Source organism: Danio aesculapii, chromosome 20, assembly GCF_903798145.1.
Source record: "Danio aesculapii chromosome 20, fDanAes4.1, whole genome shotgun sequence".
In the NCBI taxonomy this organism is placed as follows: domain Eukaryota; kingdom Metazoa; phylum Chordata; class Actinopteri; order Cypriniformes; family Danionidae; genus Danio; species Danio aesculapii.
In genome coordinates this window covers 53540099-53555848 of record NC_079454.1, presented here as the reverse complement: position 1 = coordinate 53555848, position 15750 = coordinate 53540099, and the positions used below count along the sequence as shown (strand labels likewise).

Below are 15750 nucleotides of genomic sequence, written 5' to 3'. Positions count from 1 at the left end.
TGCAAGATATACTAATGCGAGATATACTGATGCTAGATTTGTTAATGTGGGACATACCAATGTGGGATACGCTGATGCTGGATATACTGATGCTTGATATGTTAATGAGGGATACACTAATGCGAGATATACTGATGCTAGATATATTAACACGGGATATGCTGATGCTAGCTATGCTAATGCGGGATATACTAATGCTGGATATGCTGATGCTGGATATCCTAATACTGGATATGCTGATGCTGGATATGCTGATGTTAGATATATTAACACGGGATATGCTGATGCTGGATATGCTGATGCTAGATATGCTAATGCGGGATATACTAATGCTGGATATGCTGATTCTGGATATACTAATGCTGGATATGCTGATGCTGGATATCCTAATGCTGGATATACTGATGCTGGATATGCTGATGCTAGATATGCTAATATGGGATATGCTGATGCTGGATGTGCTGATGCTGGATGTGCTGATGCGGGATATACTAATGCTGGATATACTAATGCTGGATATACTAATGCTGGATATGCTGATGCTGGATGTGCTGATGCGGGATATACTAATGCTGGATATACTAATGCTGGATATGCTGATGCTAGATATACTAATGCGGGATATACTAATGCTGGATGTGCTGATGTGGGATATACTAATGCTGGATATACTAATGCTGGATATGCTGATGCTAGATATACTAATGCTGGATGTGCTGATGCTGGATATACTAATGCTGGATATACTAATGCTGGATATGCTGATGCTGGATATACTAATGCTGAATATGCTGATGCTGGATATGCTAATTCTGGATATGCTGATGCTAGATATGCTAATACAGGATATACTAATGCTGGATATGCTGATGCTGGATGTGCTGATGCGGGATATACTAATGCTAGATATACTAATGCTTGATATACTAATGCTGGATATGCTGATGCTGGATATGCTGATTCTAGATATGCTAATGCAGGATATACTAATGCTAGATATGCTAATGCAGGATATACTAACGGTGGATATGCTGATATGGATATGCTGATGCTAGATATGCTAATGCGGGATATACTAATGCTGGATATGCTGATGCTGGATATACTAATGCTGAATATGCTGATGCTGGATATACTAATGCTGAATATGCTGATGCTGGATATACTAATGCTGAATATGCTGATGCTGGATATGCTAATTCTGGATATGCTGATGCTAGATATGCTAATACGGGATATACTAATGCTGGATATGCTGATGCTGGATGTGCTGATGCGGGATATACTAATGCTAGATATACTAATGCTGGATATACTAACGTTGGATATGCTGATGCTAGATATGCTAATGCGGGATATACTAATGCTGGATATGCTGATGCTGGATATACTAATGCTGGATATGCTGATGCTGGATATGCTGATGCTAGATATGCTAATGCAGGATATACTAATGCTGGATATGCTGATGGTAGATATGCTAATGCAGGATATACTAACGGTGGATATGCTGATGCTAGATATGCTAATGCAAGATATACTAATGTTGGATATGCTGATGCTGGATATACTGATGCTAGATATACTAATGCTGGATATGCTGATGCTAGATATGCTAATGCGGGATATACTAATGTTGGATATGCTGATGCTGGATATACTGATGCTAGATATACTAATGCTGGATATGCTGATGCTAGATATGCTAATGCGGGATATACTAATGTTGGATATGCTGATGCTAGATATGCTAATGTGGGATATACTAATGTTGGATATGCTGATGCTGGATATACTGATGCTAGATACACTAATGCTGGTTTTGCTGTGTAAGATATGGTAATGTGGGATATTTTAATGTGGGATGTGCTGGATATTTTAATGCTAGATATGCTAAGGCTGGATATGCTAATGCTGAGAATTATTGCACAAAAGCAAGATAAGGTATTATGCTGGTTTTGCTGTGTAAGATATGGTAATGTGGGATATTTTAATGTGGGATGTGCTGGATATTTTAATGCTAGATATGCTAATGCAGGATATACTAATGCTAGATATGCTAATGCAGGATATACTAACGGTGGATATGCTGATATGGATATGCTGATGCTAGATATGCTAATGCGGGATATACTAATGCTGGATATGCTGATGCTGGATATACTAATGCTGAATATGCTGATGCTGGATATACTAATGCTGAATATGCTGATGCTGGATATGCTAATTCTGGATATGCTGATGCTAGATATGCTAATACGGGATATACTAATGCTGGATATGCTGATGCTGGATGTGCTGATGCGGGATATACTAATGCTAGATATACTAATGCTGGATATACTAACGTTGGATATGCTGATGCTAGATATGCTAATGCGGGATATACTAATGCTGGATATGCTGATGCTGGATATACTAATGCTGGATATGCTGATGCTGGATATGCTGATGCTAGATATGCTAATGCAGGATATACTAATGCTGGATATGCTGATGGTAGATATGCTAATGCAGGATATACTAACGGTGGATATGCTGATGCTAGATATGCTAATGCAAGATATACTAATGTTGGATATGCTGATGCTGGATATACTGATGCTAGATATACTAATGCTGGATATGCTGATGCTAGATATGCTAATGCGGGATATACTAATGTTGGATATGCTGATGCTGGATATACTGATGCTAGATATACTAATGCTGGATATGCTGATGCTAGATATGCTAATGCGGGATATACTAATGTTGGATATGCTGATGCTAGATATGCTAATGTGGGATATACTAATGTTGGATATGCTGATGCTGGATATACTGATGCTAGATACACTAATGCTGGTTTTGCTGTGTAAGATATGGTAATGTGGGATATTTTAATGTGGGATGTGCTGGATATTTTAATGCTAGATATGCTAAGGCTGGATATGCTAATGCTGAGAATTATTGCACAAAAGCAAGATAAGGTATTAAGCTAGGATTTTCAAACTATCCCAGCTAAATTTAGCCTAGACTCCGCTCATTAAGCCTAAGCTAATTTAAGCTAATTAAGCTAAATTAAATGAAATTACTATGGAGATTAATTCTTTGCAGCTAGCCTGAGCTCTAGCGTAGGCTAACAACCAGGCTAAGATTAATCCTAGTGATTTATATGTTAGTTTCATTGTCAATGCTACTAGAAATGAATGTGTTTGCTAGTCACTCCATGCTCTTGGCTATATACATATATATTTCCAATTATTAGAATTAAAATTATGAATGTTTAATTGTGTAAGCAATAATTTAATTTGTTCTCAGTTGTTTATAACTGGCCATTTCAGATTTAAATATGGGGCAGATATAGATAAGAGATATATAAATAGATGAATGATTAGAAACAATAACACATGCAGTACACAATGCTCAGAACTAATGAGTATTTACTTTATTTGTAATTATTTTTATTATTTTTCGTGCAGTCTTAACACATTTACCACTGTTTTTCTACAGTTCTTCAAGGAAACAGGTGAAATGAACAGCAAACTGAAGCTGGAGCACGACAACATCCGACAGAGCTTCTCCTGTGATAAAACCACTGCTTTACACAAGCTACTGGAGCTGCAGCAGGGTCTGGAGGTGAAGCAGAGATGCACAACACACACACCTACACTTACTGGAGACTTACTACACACTGACAACCTGTGTGTGTGTTTCAGAGAGAGCGAGAGCGCCTGACGGAGCAGAGAGAGATGGTTCAGCAGCTGGTGCTCAAATCTAAGAGTGTCGTCCGACTGAAGCCACGAAACCCCGAGGAGAAGATCACAGGTCCTCCGGTGGTGGTGCAGGCGCTCTGTGACTTCAGACAGGACGAGGTGACACAAACACATGCATACATTCATACACTCAATACACACACACACATAAACAGGCCACAATTGAGACGTCCGCTTTAAATTGAGTGTTTTAAAGGTGCAGTGTGTTTGATTGACATCTAGTGGTTGAACTAGGTATTACAGTCTAAATTCAAAATATTGCAGAGGATTTTTTTTTCACTTGGCTCTTTTATGATGACTTGATGCAGAGGTTGCCAGATTGACATCACCAACAGGAGCGAGTGTGCCTGATGATCGAGCCTTACAATATAAACCGCTCAGCTGCTGCTTTTACCTTCATAATATTTATATTATTTGCTCATTAAAAACCACCTTGTGTGAATGTTTATAACTCTTGGCATTATTTATACAGCACATTTCATACACAATGGTAATTCAAAGTGCTTTGCATAAACAAGAATAAAAGAAACAAGAAAATAAAACGATTAAAAGAATTTAAAATAACATTAAAACAGATTCAAATGAATCCAAGTGTCATTTCGGAGGCTTCAACTGTCCTCCAGAGGGCACATTTTAGGCTGCGTCCACATATATCGATGCAGCTTTCATGACTGACATGACATACGCTGTTTTCCACCAACTGGCAACCTGGGGTGCTGATACATAATTGGCTAAAGTGCCAATGGGCGGAGTTACAGAGCAACACACATTCAGCATAAGTGACTTTAGCATCGTTTCTCAGATAAACACACATGATCACAAACTATTTTATATATAAACGACTCCTAAATCAGACGGATTTAAGTATTTTGAGATTGTGAGAGTGCAGATGTTTCGGGGCGTAGCAACCGGGGGGTACAGGGGGGACACGTCCCCCTCACTTTTAGAGACAGACCATTTAGAAACAGGTGGTTAATAATTATATGAACATATGATCTCATACAGCCCCCCCCCCCACACACACACACTTTTAAAATGTCTGCTACGCCCCTGCCTGTAAAGGTTGGGTTTAGGGCTAGAGGAAGAGAATGTAGAGTCTGTACTGTAGAAACATCATTACAACTATGGGAAAAGCACCTGATGATGGCTGTACAGGTGTGTGTTGTGCATTTGTGAGTGTATTTGGTGTGTGTGTGCAGAAGACGATTCGTAAAGGAGATGAAGGCATCCTGAAGGATAACTCTGAGCGCACCACGTGGCAGGTGACGGGTCCCGGCGGAATGGACATGCAGGTGCCGTCCGTCTGTCTGATCGTCCCGCCACCAAATCCACTCGCCATCAGCCTCGCCAACAAGTACGACACTTAATATATTAACCAACATACAGTAAAGTAAAAATGATTCGCTCTCCTGTGATTTTTCTATTCTGTTTTTCCCAAATGATTTTTTACAGAGCAAGGAATGTTTCCTATAATATTGTTTCTTCTGGAGAAAGTCTTATTTGTTTTATTTCGGCTAGAATAAAAGCAGTTTTTAATTCTTTAAACCCATTTTAAGGTCAATATTATTAGCCCCCTTAAGCAATGTTTGTTTAGGATTGTCTCTAGAACAAACCACTGTTATACAATGACTTGCCTAATTACCCTAACTATGGAAGTCAATGGTTACCGATTTCCAACATTCTTCTGAATATCTTCTTTAGTGTTCAAGAGAAGAAAGAAACTCATAAACATTTGAAACCACTTGAGGGGGAGTAAATAATGATAAATTTTTGGGGTGAACTGACCTTTTAAGGCTGCACAATAGTGGGAATATATGCAGTATATTATTGTTCCATATTCTGATAACAATATTTACTTGCGATTATAAAATTTCCCTGCAGAAACATGCCAAGTTCAGACCTGTTTTTGGCCAAATTAGTTTGAAACTATTATATATATATATATATATATATATATATATATATATATATATATATATATATATATATATATATATATATATATACACACACACTCACACACACTACCTGACAAAAGTATTGAGGTGGATCCCAGTTGTAAGAGCAACACATAATAACTTGACTAGTTGATCATGTGTAAAAGTGTCAGCAGGTGGATTTCTCTACTGAATCATCTGTTGATCTGCATCCCAATCATCACCAATACTGCAGAAGACCTACTGGAACTCACATAGACCAAGATTCTCATAGAAATCAGTCAAGTTTGGTGAAGGAGAAAGCATGGTTCGGGGTTCCATTCAGTATGGGGGTGTGTGAGAGATCTGCAGAGTGGATGGTCAACATCAACAGCCTGAGGTATCAAGACATTTGTGCTGCCCATTACATTACAAACCACAGGAGAGGGCAAATTCTCCAGCAGGATAGCGCTCCTCATACTTAAGCCTCCACATCAAAGCTCCTGAAAGCAAAGAAGGTCAAGGTGCTCCAGGATTGGCCAGCCCAGTCACCAGACATGAACATTATTGAGCATGTCTGGGGTAAGATGAAGGAGGAGGCGTTGAAGATGAACACAAAGACTCTTGATGAACTCTGGGAGTCCTGCAAGAAGGCTTTCTTCACCATTCCAGATGACTTTATTAATCAGTGATTTGAGTCATGTCAGAGATGTATGGATGCAGTCCTCCAAGCTCATGATGGAGTCAGACACAATATTCATTCTGTTTCCACTGCAGCATGAGCACATATTCTATACTGGACATTATTGAAGGTTCAGTGAGCAGACTTTAGTCTAAGCAGAGTCAGACCTTACTGTCCTAATGAAATCAGTCAACATCAAGACATGATCAGATTTTATTGTGCTCAAATAAGCGTCATCTAGAGGCCTTTACCTTTCATATAAGACACTTCTGACACCAAATGATCAACTAGAAGTCCAGTTATTATTTACTGTTCCTAAAGCTTGGATAGGCCACAAGACTACTATCAGGTAGTGTGTGTATATATATAGGTAAAACAACATGAATACTATTGGCTTTTGATGATACACTGAGGTCTTATGAAGCAATTAGCCTGAACAAGAAACTGAAAAAAATGTACAACATCATTACATTATATTCATTAGTTCATGACATTAAATTATTGGTGTGTGTAGCTGTATGACTGTGTTAACCACGTGTGTGTTTATTTTCAGGAATTCCCAGTATTATGAGGCTATTCTCGCTGTGTGGAATCAGCTGTACATCAATGTTAAGAGCATGATCTCATGGCAGTACTGTTTACTAGACATCGGCCGCATCAACTCACTCACCATGAGCATGGTAAATACTGTTTTGTTCACTAAATAAATATTTGAAATGCTTTATTAAGTGCATTTTTGCAATCAGGGCTTGACATTAACACCCGCCAAATGCGGGTAGATTTCAGCAGTGGCGGGTTAGACAAACACTCCCACTAGCCACTTTGGCTGGTTGAAAATAATTTTCCCAGATAACACGACTGACAAAAATAATTGCGTTTGCGCGAGCAATAGAAAGCAGGTGAATACTGAATGAGAGGATAATCATTTGCGCTAACAGCTGAGGGGATGCGCGCGACTGTTTCTAAAGCGTGCGCGCGCTCCCGTTTCCTTGCGTGAAGCAACTGTGTCTAGAAGCACAACTGATGTGATCGGTTCTCTTTCAAATAGACTAGACAAAAAGTGATGAACGTGCACCCACAGTCTTGCTGCTTTCAAGAGTTCCAGATGTGTCTTTTTGTAAGCAGCGCCGGTTGCTTTCACTTTAACCATTTGTGACTAGTCTCTTAAGGCTGATTTATACTTCTGCGTCAAGCGCACGCATATGCTACAGCGCAGCCTACACGTGGACGCATACGCGTACTGCAAGCTTTGTGATTGGTCGGCTTGGTAGTGCTGACGAGTGTGGGTGGAGGAGGTGAGAGCCGCACGAGCGTGATGCAGCGGGCTAGTAATGTTGGAAAACTACTAGCCACAGTGGCTGGTGATCAAAAAAGTTCATGTCAAGCCCTGATTGCGATGCAAAATTATTACATAATATTTATATTTAAATATTTAAATAATATAATAAAATGTTTTCTACGCGAATTAGTATTTTATTATATTATATAATGATTCAAATTATTTGTTCAGAGTGAGTGTCCAGCAAACGATTCACTGATTCAAAATATCCATTCAGAGTGAGTCTCTGTGACCCACTGATTCAAGTAATCCATTCAGTGCGTGTCCTCAAAATTATTCACTGATTCAAACGATCCTAACAGAGTGAGTCTCCAGTTAATGATTCACTGATTCAAATTTTCCATGCAGAGTGAGTCTCCAGTAAGTGATTCACTAATTCAAATAATTCATTTAAAGTTGAGTCGCCAGCAGTTGATTTACTGATTCAAATGATCCCTTCAAAGTGAGCCTCCAATAAACGATTCAAAAATTCAAATTATCGATACAGTGAGTCTCGGGTAAATGATTCACTGATTCAAATGATCTGATCAATGCAAGTCTTCAATAAATTATTTACTGATTCAAATTATTTATTCAGAGTGAGTCTCAAGTAAATGATTCATTGATTCAAAGATTTGTTCAGTGCGTGTGCACTAAATGATTTGCTGATTCAAATTATCCATATAGAATCAATGATCCACACAGAGTGAGTCTCCAGTAAATGATTATATGATTAAAATTATCCATACAGTCTCCAATAAATGATTCAAAAGATTCCTTCACTGCGTGTTCACTAAACGATGCACTGATTCAAATGATCCATACAGAGACTGTGTCTTGAGCTGTTGATTCACTGATTCAAATTATCTATTCAAAGTGAGTCTCCAGTAAATGATTCACTGATTCAAATGATCCACACAGAGTGGGTCTCCATTAAATAATTCACAGATTCAAATGATTTATTCAGAGTGAGTGTCCAGTAAATGATTCATTGATTCAAATTATATATACAGAGTTATTCTCCAATAAATGATTCACTGATTCAAATGATTTTTCAGAGGGATTCTCCAATAAATAATTCACTGATTCAAAAGAGTTGTTTAGTGTGTGTGTGTGTGTGTGTGTGTGTGTGTGTGTGTGTGTGCACTAAATGATTCTCTGATTCAATTGATCTATTCAATGCGAGTCTCTAGTAAATGATTTACTGATTCAAATTATCCATACAAAATAAATGTCCAGTAAAAAAATGACTAATTCAAATGATCCATTTAGATAAATCAGTCACTGACTCAAGTGATCTATTCAATGTGAGTCTCCAGTAAACGATTCACTAATTCAAATGTTCCACACAGAGTGAGTCTCCAGTAAATGATTCACTAATTCAAATGATCCATACAGAGTGAGTTTCGAGTATATGATTCAGCGATTCAAATTATCCATTCAGAGTGAGTATTCAATAAATGATTCACTGATTCAAAAGATTCTTTCACTGCGTGTTCACAAAATTATTCACTGATTCAAATGATCCATACAGACTGAGTGTTCAGCAGTTGATTCACTGATTCAAATGTTCCATTCAAAGTGAGTCTCCAGTAAATGATTCACTGATTCAAATCGACCATTCAAACGAGTGTATATTTTGTGTTTAGCTTTCCAAAATGGGCCCGGAGGAGTCGAACAGCATCCTCCGCAGTCTGGACATGCACTTCCAGGAGTTCAAGAAGCACAGTCAGGGCTCAGAGCTGTTCGGAGCCGAAGACCAGAAGCTGATCGAGAATCAGTTTGCAGGAGCACAGCAGCACTACGACAAGCTGGTGGTGGATCTGCCCACATATGGTGAGAGCAGGCTTCAATGCTGAATTTCTGAGAACATTAAAGAGGCGGTTCACCCAAAAATGATCATCTCTTCACCATTTGCTTACACTTATGCTTTTGGGGAAAATCTGGCATTGGGATATTATATATTGGAATTTAAAAAGGAATATATACAGGCAGTGGTGTGTATTACTGCACGGATTACTGACGGGGGCCCCTGACAGTCGCGGAAATCACGCTCAGTGGGGGGGGAGGTCTGACGGTCGCAAAAATCACGCTCAGTTGGGGGGTTATACTCATATTTACATACTTTAGACTGGGGGATGAGTGAACACATACTGAAGGGAGTGGGCGGTTATCGCGAGTCCGCCCGTCCGCTACGCCACTGTATACAGGCACCAACCTGCCAAATGCGGAAAGATTTCAGCTGTGGCGGATTAGACAGACACTCCCACTAGCCACATTGCCTGGCAACCCATCTCTGGGAAACATCCACACACACTCATACACTACGGACAATTTAGCCTACCCAATTCACCTGTACCAGATGTGGGGGAAACCGGAGCACCCGAAGGAAACCCACGTGAACGCAGGGAGAACATGCAAACTCCACACAGAAATGCTAACTGACCCAGCCGAGGCTCGAACCAGCGACCTTCTTGCTGTGAGGCGACTACACTACCTACTGCGCTACTGCGTCGCCCCCAAGCTCATACACGACACACAAAAAGTGAAATGACTGAGGAGGCATGTGGACTCAACACAAAGGGCTCTATTTTAACGATCTAGGCGCAAAGTCTAAAGCGCACGCTGCAAAAGCATTAAGGCCGTGTCTGAATTCACTTTTGCTGGTTTTATAAAAGTTGTTGTTTTTTACTCAGACATTTAAAAAGATAATATTTTAGAGCAGTACTCACAATACTGTAAAACCATGGTATTTTTATTCAAGGTTATCATCAGAATCTTATACCGGCCCATACCTACTGCGCAACAATCTTTTGGCTTGAAACCTTTTGGCTCTCATGCACTTTTATATTCATTTTTAGATGTTCAAAACAGCTTTTTTTTGTGGCTTCATGATGCAAACTGATATTTTTATTATTATATTATTTTACTTTTTTAATATACGGCGCATCCGGAGAGTATTCACATTGCTTCACTTTCTCCACATTTGTTTATGCTACAGCCTTATTCCAAAATGGACTAAATTAATTGATTTCCTCAACATTCTACACACAATCCCCCATAATGACAATGTGGAAAAAGAGTTTGAAATTGTTGCAAATTTATTAAAAATAAAACACCTGTAAAATCATGTACATCAGTATTGACAGCGTTTGGCGTTAAGCTCTAAATTGAGCTCAGGTTCATTCTGTTTCCACTGATCATTCTTGAGATGTTTCAGCAGCTTCATTGGAGTTCACCTGTGGTCAATTCAGTTGATTGGACATGATTTGAAAAGGCATACACCTGTCTATATAAGCTCCCAGGGTTGACAGTGCATGTCAAAGCACAAACCAAGCATGAAGACAAAGGAATTGTCTGTAGACATCCGAGACAGGATTGTCTTGAGGCACAAGGCTGGGGAAGGTTACAGAAACATTTCTGCTGCTCTGAAAGCTCCAATGAGCACAGCGGCCTCCATCATCCTGTAAGTGGAAGATGTCTGAACCACCAGGACTCTTCCTAGAGCTGGCCGGCTATCTAAGCTGAGTGATCGGGGGAGAAGGGCCTTAGTCAGGTGGTGATCAACAACCCAATGGTCACTCTGTCTGAGCTCCAGCGTTCTTCTGTATATAGAGGAGAACCTTACAGAAGGACAACCATCTGTGCAGCAATCCACCAATCAGGCCTGTATGGTAGAGTGGCCAGAGTGATGCCACTCCCCGCCTGGAGTTTGCCAAAAGGCATCTGAAGGACTCTCAGACCATCAGAAACTAAACTCTCTGCTCTGATGAGACTCAAACTGAACTCTTTGGAGTGAACTCGAGGCATTACGTTTGGAGAAAAGCAGGCAGCGCTCATCACCAGGCTAACACCATCCCTACAGTGAAGCATGGTGGTGGCAGCATCATGCTGTGGGGATGTTTTTCAGCAGCAGGAACTGGAAGACTAGTCAGGATAGAGGGAAAGATGAATGCAGCGATGTACAGAGACATCCTGAATCAAAACCTGCTTCAGAGTGCTCTTGACCTCAGACTGGGGCGACGGTTCATCTTCCAGCAGGACAATGACCCAAAGCACACTGCCAAAATATCAATGGAGTGGCTTCACAACAACTCGGTGAATGCCCTTGAGTGGCCCAGCCAGAGCCCAGACCTAAATCCTAGATTGGTGATGGCAGCCAGAAGAGAGAATAATGTCAGATTTACTGTCCTGCACCAATAGACTCTGCATTAGAAACACCTCACACAAGCGGTAATTTGTTGTAATTTGATGCAGAGTTGATATAAAACATACATAAATACATATAAATGTTCATACGGTTCTAAAACAAAAATCTAAATATTAAAAACGTTCAAGGATTTACGATGCTGATGACTGTTAAACAAATCATAACACTATTGTGAAAGGGGGTCTACTAAATCATAAGTCCTAAATCAGATCACAAGCTGAATAATCAGTGTATTATCTGCTGTGTTTTCTCTGCAGCCGCTCGAGGAGAAGGATCTGAATATTCGGCGGCGGTGAGCGTTAAAATGCTGAACGAACTCAACGCTCTGAGACTGAAGCTGGACGGAGCCGAATCCTCCCTCATCTCTTTCCTCTACATCGTTTTAGGAGACGAGGGTCTAGAGGAGTGCAAACAGCACATCAGCAGCACACAGGTCAGTCTACAACACAGTCAAAATGACAGATACACATGCAAACGGGTAGGGCTGCACAATATATCATTTCGGCATCGATATCGCAACGTGATCATTCACAATAGTCACATTGCAGGATACACAATGTTGAGTTTATTTTAAATGCATCATTTGCATTTGCATTTTTGATGCATGTGATTGTATAATGATTTTAAAAGCATTCAGGCATAAGAAATAGCACCATTTGTGACTTTAAACTATTTCAATTATAGTTTTATAATTTAATAACTGTACTTGAATACTGTTAGACTCTGAAAATGATAGAGCACGGTTTATTTCAATTGAAGCTTTTTCTTGATTGCATTTATTAGATTTTATGGAGACGCACTCCCACTGCAGAATCCTCCCAATCGATCTGACATTATAAATTCTTTCCAAATAGACAGGGGTGTAGCAACCGGGGGGGATGGGGGGGATCTGTCCCCCTCACTTTTAGAGACAGACCATTTAGAAACAGGTGATTAATAATTATATGAACATATGATCTCATACAGCCGTCCCCCCCCCACTTTTAAAATGTCTGCTACGCCCCTGCAAATAGAGATGTTAAGTCAACTGGTAAAAATTGAAGATATATCGCAACAAATCCAGGGTTCATACGGTCATGGAAAACCTGGAAAAGTCATGGAATTTTGACAGGCCTGGAAAAGTTTTGGAAAAACCCATGAAGTTTTGGAAAAGTCATGTAAATTAGTTTACAAATATCTGTATAGTTGAATTAGCGCTGCACGATATTGGAAAATCTGACATGATCATATCTAGTATCTCTGTGATGTATATTGTGATGTGAAAACAATTTCACCAGATGATTTACCAGGTTTATTTGGATTGATTGGGGGGATTTTGTAGAGGAGTGAATCTTGAATAATATATAACAAATAAATGACAAGCAGAGATCAATAAAAAATATAGTAAAGATAAAAATGAATGATAGTGTTCAGGTATTCACTATTCTGGTACAGATACTGAATAATCAACACTGCTCAGTCTTCACTGTAGATTATTTCATCTTTATTAAAGTTACAATAAATGTCTTGTGGCCGGAGGTTTTAAACTCTGAAATATTGAAATGTTCACACAGTCACAGGTCTTAAAGGGACAGTTCACTCAAAGATTAAAATGTACTCACTGTTTACTCACTTGTTTCAATACTATAGGAGTTATTAAGTTGTCTTTTTGAAGCAAGTGAAGTGTGTAATGAAGTCATTTTGGGTGAACTATCTCTTTAGAAATGCATGCAGATGATGAACTTTTACTCCATTATGATTAAACTCTATATTAAACTATAATCCCAACATTGCATATTCAATTCAATTTAATTCACCTTTATTTGTATAGCGCTTATACAATGTAGATTGTGTCAAAGCAGCTTCACATAAAAGGTCACAGTAAATAGGAACAGTGTAGTTCAGTTTGTAGTGTTTAAGTTCAGTTCAGTTGAGCTCAGTTCAGTGTGGTTTAATAATCACTACTGAGAGTCCAAACACTGAAGAGCAAATCCAACGATGCGCAGCTCTACAGATCCTGAACCATGCAAGCCAGTGGCGACAGCGGAGAGGGAAAAAAAACTTCACTAAAGGTGGAAGTGAAGAAAAAAAACCTTGAGAGAAACCAGGCTCAGTTGGGCACGACCATTTTAATTTCTCCGCTGGCCAAACGTCTTGTGCAGAGCTGCAGTCTCAGTGGCGGAGGCTGGAAGCTGGCCTCAGCGAAGACTCGTCTGTCTCCGGAGTGTCACAGGAATCAGTCTCATGTTCTCCACTCCTCCATGACCATCACAGTAGCTGCTCAGGATACGGCCTGGTCCAGGATATAAAAACCTTGGGATCATCTCGTCGTTGGTCTTGGATCGAATCAGTGGCTCTGTATAGTCTGAGGGCCTCGGGAAGAGTATCCCCAGGTGGAAATGGAGAATAAAGAAAATAATTAGCGTAGCTGATGTTCACAGTGTATATCAGCAAGATGCATAACCTGTGTGGAAGCCCCCAAGTGGTGCACTAAGTGTATGCTTTACTGAACAGATAGGTCTTTAATCTAGTTTTGAATTGGGAGAGTGTGTCTGAGCCTCGGACGTTATCAGGAAGGCTATTCCAGAGTTTAGGAGCTATAAATGAGAAGGCTCGACCTCCTTTACTCGACTTTGCTATTCTAGGTACTACCAGAAGCCCTGAGTTTTGAGACCTTAAAGAGCGAGTTGGATTGTAGCGAGACAGAAGATTGGTTAGATAAACAGGAGCTAGATTATTTAAAGCTTTATATGTAAGAAGCAATATTTTAAATTCAATACGAAACTTAACAGGCAGCCAGTGTAAGGAGGATAAAATTGGGGTGATGTGATCAAATTTTCTAGACCTGGTAAGAACTCTGGCAGCTGCATTTTGTACTAGCTGAAGTTTGTTAATAGAGGATGCTGGGCAGCCAGCAAACAGTGCATTACAGTAGTCCAGCCTAGAAGTCATAAAAGCATGGACTAGCTTTTCTGCATCTGAGATGGATAGCATACTTCGTAACTTAGCGATATTTCTCAGATGAAAGAAAGCAGTTTTTTCTGACATGGGATATATGATTTTTAAAAGTTAAATTACTGTCTAATATGACACCCAGATCTTTTATAGTAGAGCTAACGCTAACTTTGTATCCCTCTAATTGTAGGTCGAGTTGTGAGATCTGCTGTGTACAGGATTTTGGCCCAATAAGTAATAATTCTGTTTTGTCTGAGTTTAAGAGAAGATAATTGTTGGTCATCCAGTCTTTAACATCTTTAATACACTCAGTTAGCTTGGACAGATTAGACGTCTCGTCAGGTTTAGTTGAAATATATAATTGAGTATCATCTGCATAGCAGTGAAAGCTGATCCCATGTCTTCTAATAATGTCTCCCAGGGGTAGCATGTATATTGTAAACAGCATATCCTGCGATGTGACTATTGCGGATGCACACAATGCAGTATCGATGCTGAAACCATATATTGTGCAGCCCTAACTTGAATATAGGTTAGTTGTCTTTACTTCTTTTCTCTCCTTGGCCAAAAACTTGCTCTTACATTGTTAGTGCTGTGTAAGCATCATCAAAATCAATTTTACAGAGATATAAAAGCAAACTTAAACTAAATAGATTATTGTGTGTTCTATGATATGCTGGAATAAACTTGAACGTCATTGTTTGTCTTATTATTTACCATGTATATGTAGTCATTATGAAACATTACTTCATGAAGATGTACATGAAAGTTCTGGAAAAGTCATGGAATTTTAGTAGTATACATGTGTATGAACCCTGTCGCAAAATAAAAATATTTCACAATGTTAGATTTTTCCAATATCGTACAGCCCTGCAAATGGGTTTTTCTCTGGCTGATGCCCATATTTACAAATCAGGGCAGCCGATAACCAG

At 39.4% G+C, this 15750-nt stretch overlaps 2 protein-coding genes across 4 annotated transcripts in view; both read left to right on the top strand.

The window, feature by feature from the left end:
- The window catches only part of ctsbb (cathepsin Bb), a 245400-nt gene that overhangs the window by 103327 nt on the left and 126323 nt on the right, over nt 1-15750 (top strand). The gene's annotated exons all lie outside the window — the stretch shown is intronic.
- LOC130248198 (desmoplakin-B) overlaps nt 1-15750 on the top strand; it is a 77861-nt gene that overhangs the window by 38470 nt on the left and 23641 nt on the right. For all 3 annotated transcript variants that reach the window (XM_056481765.1, XM_056481766.1, XM_056481764.1), the window contains exons 10-15: nt 3496-3621; nt 3702-3857; nt 4958-5112; nt 6910-7036; nt 9324-9510; nt 12142-12317. In XM_056481765.1, coding sequence (XP_056337740.1) covers nt 3496-3621; nt 3702-3857; nt 4958-5112; nt 6910-7036; nt 9324-9510; nt 12142-12317 — 927 coding nt within the window. The remainder of the gene's footprint in view (nt 1-3495; nt 3622-3701; nt 3858-4957; nt 5113-6909; nt 7037-9323; nt 9511-12141; nt 12318-15750) is intronic.